Source organism: Penaeus chinensis, chromosome 3, assembly GCF_019202785.1.
Source record: "Penaeus chinensis breed Huanghai No. 1 chromosome 3, ASM1920278v2, whole genome shotgun sequence".
In the NCBI taxonomy this organism is placed as follows: domain Eukaryota; kingdom Metazoa; phylum Arthropoda; class Malacostraca; order Decapoda; family Penaeidae; genus Penaeus; species Penaeus chinensis.
The window spans coordinates 1,502,241-1,511,047 of record NC_061821.1 but is presented as its reverse complement, the minus strand read 5'-3'; the positions used below and the strand labels follow the sequence as shown (position 1 = coordinate 1,511,047).

Here is an 8,807-nt window from a genome sequence, read left to right as displayed (position 1 = left end):
TAAAAACGAGTTGTGCATTACTCTCTCTTTTTGAATTATAGGTAACAAACCTACATTCTCCATACATTCCGATGTTCCAATAATATCACCATAGGTAAAGAGGAAATAAAAGGCAGGTGCGTTCGCGTCATTCTCCGTATATTTTGTATTAATTTGTTAAATAGATTATTTCGCTCTATAACGTTGCATTATTTAATCTAAAGAACGTATCATATTGTTTTAAACCCTCATAGTTTTATGTTGTGTCATCATTGCAGTTAACCATTGATAATGGGTGACGTATTTTTAACCCGAAACGTCCGTTCCCGATAAGCCTGGTCTATCTGATCCTTCTATGCCTCCGCTTCCCGAATGAAAGTTCAATCATGTAATAACTTTCTATCTTTTATTTATACGTATTATACGTACATACAAAGTGGAAAATAGATATAAAATTATGAGTTCAAAACTAATTATCTTCAGCTAATAATATCACGTACAATAGTCATACATATATTATGTAATATAAGAACGGTAAAAATGATAATGACGGTATATTATTAACTTATTGTATTATCAACCGCTATTAACAATAGGCATGAGTAATCTCAATGTTCATAAAACCATACCATCGCATGGTTTAATAAAAGCAATAATAAATTCAAAATTCAAAATAAATACAAATATACTCTGCATTGCTTTCTAAAACATCCAAATACATCAGCAGAACAATGTATCGGAAAGTGAAACGGTTGCATAATCAGATGAAAGTTGTGTTATTGATAAAAAAAAAAAAAAAATGGGGAAAAAAGTGTTTTATACCCCATTATAACACTTCATTAAAATAAATATATATCCATGCATATGATTTACCTCTTCCTCCCATTTCTTTCAAATAAATATATAATTTTTGTTTCGTTTTCTTCTATTCTTTTTTCTTTTTTCCTTTTTTTTGGGGGGATGGGGGATCATAAGTAACCATTACCTGGAAAATAAATATTGTCCTTTAAACATTTACAAAGTTCATCTGGTGATTTTTTTTTTTTCCTCTGACAAAATCTTGTTATTTTATTTTCCTTCTTCGGTTCCCTGTTTTAGACCGGCTCGTAACCTAGTCGTATCTGTAATGAAATAGAATGCATTAATGATTAAATCCAATGATTATATTTAAATACAATTTGTGGATGATATTTCCTTCTTTTTTTTTTTAGTTAGGTTTTGTTTAAATATCATTGTTTCCACTTTCGATATAACAAGGTATGACGCCATTCTCGTTAATGCTCTCTTTATATATATCTTTTTTCAATACGACAGATACGTCCAGGTTTTTTTTTAACACATTCTCTTTGCTCTCAAGTTTACACTTATGCATAAGAACATAATACTTTCTATTCTATTCACACACACACACATACATACATACACATACACACATACACATACACATACACACACGCACACACACATACACATACACATACACATACACATACACATACACATACACATACACATACACATACACATACACACGCACATACATACATATACACACACACACATTCACACATTCACACATTCACACACACACATTCACACACACACACATTCACACACACACACATTCACACACACACACATTCACACACACACACATTCACACACACACACATTCACACATTCACACACACACACATTCACACATTCACACACACACACATTCACACACACACACATTCACACACACACACATTCACACACACACACATCCACACACACACACATCCACACACACACACATTCACACACACACACATTCACACACACACACATTCACACACACACACATTCACACACACACACATTCACACACACACACATTCACACACACACACATTCACACACACACACATTCACACACACACATTCACACACACACATTCACACACACACATTCACACACACCTCCCTCCTCCCCTTCACACACACACACACACACGCACAATACCCACCATTCTGCAATGCGAATACACAACGAAGATATGGAACACCAGACTAACAACGGCCAATCCGGTAAGTATCAAGCCAGCTACGTTGCAATGGTGCACGGTGGTGTATGCAACAAGGACGGTCATCTGCAGGACTGTCACGCCGACCCAGACAGCCATTACTAACACCACTCTCTGTGGGAGGGAAGGATTATTATGTTGTTGTTGTTGTTGTTGTTGTTGGTTGTCATCGTGTTCTTGTTGGTGGTGTTGTGAATTTGTTTCTCGTTGATGTTTTTAAAATTATTTTTGTTGTTGGTGTTGTACTGTTATTGTTGTTGTTGTTATTATTTTTGTTCTTGTACTGTTATTGTTGCTGTTATTATTATTATTATCATCGTTATTATTATTATCATCATTATTATTATCATTGTTATTATCATCATTATTATTATTATAATTATTATTATCATTATTATTCATTATCAATAGTTGAAGTAGTAGTATTGTTATTACCATTACAACTATTATTGTTGTCATTATTATCATCATTAGTATTATTAGTAATATTACTATTATAATGATCATAACCTACAATTATAATAACACTACAATTACAGTTTAATACATTCATAACTATCACTAACGAACATCATAATCCCAAAAACAAACGACTAAATAAACAAATAAAATTAATCCTCATCACTCTATCACCACAACCACCATTTCCTCTAATTTCTTATCGCCCTTCCTCCTCTCCCTCTCCTTTATCTCTCGTTCTTCCTTACCCTTTCTGCAACCATCATCATGGTGAACGAACTAACAATGTAGACAAGGGATACTGCAACAGCAAAGCAATAGAAGAAGAGGAAAACACCTGTAAAGCAAGGAAGAATTATTTATCTTGTAGTATCTATGTTTATTCTTTACGCTATTGATGTCTGATACGTGTTTTTTTTTTTTTAGATTGAATATTTGATTTGTTGTCTTTACTGTTTTCTAAATTTTCGATATTATCATTGATAGTGTTGTAACTTTTTTGTATTGTTAGTAATGGGTATTACTATCATGATGAGTATCAATATTACTTCAAATACTACAAACATCATTATCATTATTACTCCTGCTATAACTATGATCACCATTACTTCCATTGCTATGAATTTCAATACTATTACCAATACCTCTAATTCTGCAGTTATTAATATCATTTGAAATCTTCTATACACTTATACAAATACACAATAAATATTACTCGTTTACTAAATCATACCTCTCCCCCCCCATAAGACTTCCCCCGAGCTATGGTCACAATGTAACATACGGTTTAAAAATGATACCATTACTACCGAGAGATGTAGTGACAATGACACTGTCAACTGAAGCGAGACTCACCATAATGGGCAGTTTGGGACCCGCTTTCGATGAGGAGAACTAGGTTTTCAGAGGCAAGCGTTGTTACTATCACGCCGATAACCTGTTAACGTGGGCGGTTTTTTTAATTGCTGAGTATGTATATATAAACACACACACACACACAATAGACAACATATATATGCAATATATACATTATATATACATATATACACACACAGACATGATGATGATGATGATAACGATGGTGGTGACGGTGATTGTGATGATAATGATCGTGATGATGGTGATGATGATGATGGGTGCGGTGATAGTGATGGGGATGATGGTGATGATGAAGGCGGTGATGGTGATGATGATGATGATGACGATAGTGATGGGGATGGTGATGATAAGTTTAGTGATGATGATAATGATAGTGATGGTTATAGTGATGATGGTGATAATGGTCATGATGAAAACGATTTTTTTTTTTTTGCCCACATATCAGTGATCAGTGTCTGATTCAAATTGTAGTTCTTGTGTATTAGGGCTAAAATCCCTTTAAGAAATTATATATGGACCAGACAATTTGCATTTGTATAAGAAAATATATCACATGACTGATAACCACATATTTAGCTTAATTATAAAAACATGTATTGAAATTGATTTATGAATAGCATTCAATATGAAAAAGATTTTCTTTTCACTCATTTCGTGATAAACAGTTTTAGTATATTTTGTGATTTCCTCATATTATCATTGCAGCAATACAAAATAACGAATACATGAGGAGAGAGAGAGAAAGAGAAAAAGAGAAAGGGAATCTAAGGGAAAAAGAAAGAGAGAAAGAAAATCGAAGAAAATTAGAAAGAAAATCGAAGATACTGAGAAAGAGAGATAAAGGGAGAAAGGAAATCGAAGAAAATGAGTAAGAGAGAGAGAGGGAGAAAGAAAATTGAAGAAAATAAGAAAGAAAGAGAGAGGGAGAAAGAAAATCGAAGAAAATGAGAAAGAAAGAGAGAGGGAGAAAAAAAAATCAAAGAGAGAGAGAGAGAGAGAGAGAGAGTGTCAGAGAGAGACAGAGAGAGTCAGAGAGAGAGTCAGAGAGAGAGTCAGAGAGAGAGTCAGAGAGAGAGTCAGAGAGAGAGTCAGAGAGAGAGTCAGAGAGAGAGTCAGAGAGAGAGTCAGAGAGAGAGTCAGAGAGAGAGTCAGAGAGAGAGTCAGAGAGAGAGTCAGAGAGAGAGTCAGAGAGAGAGTCAGAGAGAGAGTCAGAGAGAGAGTCAGAGAGAGAGTCAGAGAGAGAGTCAGAGAGAGAGTCAGAGAGAGAGTCAGAGAGAGAGTCAGAGAGAGAGTCAGAGAGAGAGTCAGAGAGAGAGTCAGAGAGAGAGTCAGAGAGAGAGTCAGAGAGAGAGTCAGAGAGAGAGTCAGAGAGAGAGTCAGAGAGAGAGTCAGAGAGAGAGTCAGAGAGAGAGTCAGAGAGAGAGTCAGAGAGAGAGTCAGAGAGAGAGTCAGAGAGAGAGTCAGAGAGAGAGTCAGAGAGAGAGTCAGAGAGAGAGTCAGAGAGAGAGTCAGAGAGAGAGTCAGAGAGAGAGTCAGAGAGAGAGTCAGAGAGAGAGTCAGAGAGAGAGTCAGAGAGAGAGTCAGAGAGAGAGTCAGAGAGAGAGTCAGAGAGAGAGTCAGAGAGAGAGTCAGAGAGAGAGTCAGAGAGAGAGTCAGAGAGAGAGTCAGAGAGAGAGTCAGAGAGAGAGTCAGAGAGAGAGTCAGAGAGAGAGTCAGAGAGAGAGTCAGAGAGAGAGTCAGAGAGAGAGTCAGAGAGAGAGTCAGAGAGAGAGTCAGAGAGAGAGTCAGAGAGAGAGTCAGAGAGAGAGTCAGAGAGAGAGTCAGAGAGAGAGTCAGAGAGAGAGTCAGAGAGAGAGTCAGAGAGAGAGTCAGAGAGAGAGTCAGAGAGAGAGTCAGAGAGAGAGTCAGAGAGAGAGTCAGAGAGAGAGTCAGAGAGAGAGTCAGAGAGAGAGTCAGAGAGAGAGTCAGAGAGAGAGTCAGAGAGAGAGTCAGAGAGAGAGTCAGAGAGAGAGTCAGAGAGAAACAGAGAGAAACAGAAATTGAGAGCGCGCGCGACTAAGAGAGACAAAGACACAGACAGACATAGAATGGCAGACAGAAACATACTTACCAAGCCAACTGTTGCAGCCACTACTGTACCTAATCTCGATCCCAAACAACACACACAATTTTCCGTTTCCAAACACATTTCGTTTTTTTTATGAGACCCAGCACTTTCTTGGAAAATACGACGAAAGCTGAAATAAAGCGAAAAAAAAGAAAATATTAATCGGTGTTCAATAGTTGATTGTTATGATGAAGTATTGAGACTGGTAATAATGATGATATTTATGTAAGAATAAGTATAGCGGATAATGATGATAATTATGAGAATGTATCTATGGTAATTATAATGATGATAATTATGAGAATGTATCTATGGTAATTATAATGATGATAATTATGAGAATGTATCTATGGTAATTATAATTTTTGATTGTGGTATTGACAATCACAACAATGTTCATAAGAATGATAATCCTATTGCTACTAGTAACAATTGTAGCAGTAATAACAATTGAAGATGAGACCTTACACCTAAAATGTAGAACTATTCTAAGACACTCATCTTCTATAACATTTCCTTCGCAAACTAACAAGGGCAGTACAGAGATTTAAAATTAAAGAAACCAAGTGCTCTTACAGAAAAAAATGCCACAAAATCGAGGAAGCTTTTTTTATTGCTGTTATTTATTACAATTACTATCTTTATTGCTTATTACTATTATTATAACTATCATCACCCTCATCATTATTACTGTTACTATTATTATCATCATTGTTATATGCTACAAATAAGTGGAGTTTTGAATGTCACTCGTGGTGATATGACTATCGTTATAATGAATGAAGAAAATAACAAAATACGAAGTTCTTTTCTGTCGACGAGGCAGCGACGAAATCATCGGACGAAATTGTAGCGGATGACGTAAGCAAAGAAAACCAAATGAGCCAATGAGAATCGTCCTTGGCCGTCACGTGACACTAGCGACCAGTCTAGTGGAGCCAATAAGACTTGTAACAGACAATCACTTGACAATAGACAATCAAGGGAAGTTGAAAGTTGAAATTCAAATCTGTTCTGTCGTGGCTGGGCTATGAAGAAGGTGCTGGATTGCCATCATCAAGCGAAATATCATAGCATGGCGTAGGATCATGGTCACAAGGTAAGAAATTTCCCCGGGTTCTCTCCTGCCGGAACATACGCGTTGAAGATTTTGCACACCAGAAAGGGCTTTATTTTAGTTTAGTTTTTACCTTGAATCATTCGCTTTCACCCCGCAATTTTCCTAATCCTTAGCATGCCCTCCCTAGCTATCAGGGACAGGTATCTCGCACCTGAAGCTCGTTTGCAAAGGAAATGATTGCTAGATCCGTTCGAAACACAACGAGAAATTTCAGAAAAAAACGTAGTGTTCACCCGAAAAGCGGTGTAGCGCGTCATTTCGAAGTTTAGAATGATAATATTGAGGATGATAACAGTGATGATAATGATAACAGTGATAATGTTAGCAATAACAACAGCAATGGAAATGATAATAATGATAGTTATAATGACAGTAGTATTGGAAATAGTAATGATAATGATAATAATAATGATAATAATAACAATGATAATGATATTGATAATAACAATGATAATAACGATCATAATAATACAATAATGATTTTATACTACTACTACTACTAATAATAATGATTGTAGTAGTAATGATAATGATAGTTATAATGATAAAAATAATAAGGAATATAATGATGATAATAATAAAAAAGTAATTGTGATAATGATAATAAAGATAGTGATAGTAATGATAATGATAATGATAATAGTAATAATAATAATAATAATATTAATGATAACAATAATGATAATAATAATGTTGATTATAATGATTGTAGTAGTAAGGATAATAACAATGACAATAGTAATGATGATAATAATAATAACAATAACAAAATGGTAATAACGATGATAACACTAATAATAGTAATATTAATGATAATAATAATTATAATAGTAATGATAATAATGAGAATATTAATAATAATAATAATAACAATAATAGTTATTATGATAATAATTACAATGAAAATGATAATAACAATAAGAATGCTAATAACTATAATAATAATATTGATAATGATAACAGTAACAACGACAATGATAATAATAAAGTTAACAACAGTATCAACAATTTCAGTTATAACAACAACAATAAACACGCCAGTAACACAAAGTCTAAGACTGAAAACAAAAGACACAGAAAGAATTTACATCAATGAACAATGTAAGTGCTTTGCATCATCCGATAACAGAGATGGAGCGATACGAGACAAGTACTCTGTGACTCCATTGTCAGTGACTTTTCATTTTGAGTTTTAATTTTGAGGTCGATGTTAGACCCACCTCTTGTTATGAGTTTAGTGATGCTTTGGGTTATCGATAGTTTTATTGTTATAGTAATGGTAATCATTATTATCATCATTGTTATTGTTATTATTGTTACTATTATTATTTTTTATTATTATTATTATTATTATTATTATTATTATTATTATTATTATTATTATTATTATTATTATTATTATTATCATCATTATTATTGTTATCATGTTTACTATTGTTATTATGACTATTATCACTTTTATTGTAATTTTATTATTATTATTATTGTTGTTGAAAGAGAGAGAGAGAGAGAGAGAGAGAGAGAGAGAGAGAGAGAGAGAGAAAGAAAAAGAGATGGAGAGAGTAAGAAATAGAGAATTTAGCGGCCATACAACCTATGAATGACAGAGTGGTGTGATAACCGCACAACAGTGGAAATGGCATAGTGACGTGCCAAAAATGGAATCCGTCGCGCATGACCTAAAACTGTTACCGACACTAGTACCTCCTTTAGGAAACGTGAGGTGACCTGTGACCTGGCCCGAGAAACCAAGGTCAGAACGAAATCCCCCACCGCTTCGTCAGCAGAACCAGCCACTTCACCAGTCCACACTGTTTTGTGTTTGTTATCAAAGTGTGTTGTCCTCGAGGCAGATACAGAGTAAAACCCTATCACTGTCCAACCAGTTCAGTAGGAGTTTCTCTAAAACAATATATAGCCTAACTGACAGAGAAAGAGAAAGAGGGGGTGAGAGAGAGAGAGAGAGAGAGAGAGAGAGAGAGAGAGAGAGAGAGAGAGAGAGAGAGAGAAAGGTAGATAAAAAATATAGAGATAAAGGTAGGGATAAAGAGAAAGAGAAATGGGGGAGAGAGAGAAAAAAAGAGAAAGAAAGAGAGAAAGGGGAAGGGAGAGGAGAGAGAGAGAAAGAGAAAACTCGATAAAAAAAAAAAAAAAAAAATTACAGAGCGAGGTAGAGACTAGAATCGTATTGTAC

The 8,807-nt window shown here is 34.8% G+C and overlaps 2 protein-coding genes across 2 annotated transcripts in view; one reads left to right on the top strand and one right to left on the bottom strand.

Annotated features, from left to right (window-relative positions):
- Positions 1-370: 370 nt before the first annotated feature.
- Positions 371-8,807, bottom strand: part of LOC125041785 — an 8,580-nt gene continuing 143 nt past the window's right edge. The window contains exons 2-6 of the mRNA XM_047637075.1: positions 5,497-5,623; positions 3,363-3,444; positions 2,756-2,844; positions 1,992-2,162; positions 371-1,100 (exon numbers count right to left, since the gene is read on the bottom strand). Coding sequence (XP_047493031.1) covers positions 1,074-1,100; positions 1,992-2,162; positions 2,756-2,844; positions 3,363-3,444; positions 5,497-5,574 — 447 coding nt within the window. The 5' untranslated portion in view covers positions 5,575-5,623 and the 3' untranslated portion in view covers positions 371-1,073. The remainder of the gene's footprint in view (positions 1,101-1,991; positions 2,163-2,755; positions 2,845-3,362; positions 3,445-5,496; positions 5,624-8,807) is intronic.
- LOC125041758 (guanine deaminase-like) overlaps positions 6,471-8,807 on the top strand; it is a 23,666-nt gene continuing 21,329 nt past the window's right edge. The window contains exon 1 of the mRNA XM_047637053.1: positions 6,471-6,592. The gene's annotated coding sequence lies outside the window, so the exon portion shown is untranslated. The remainder of the gene's footprint in view (positions 6,593-8,807) is intronic.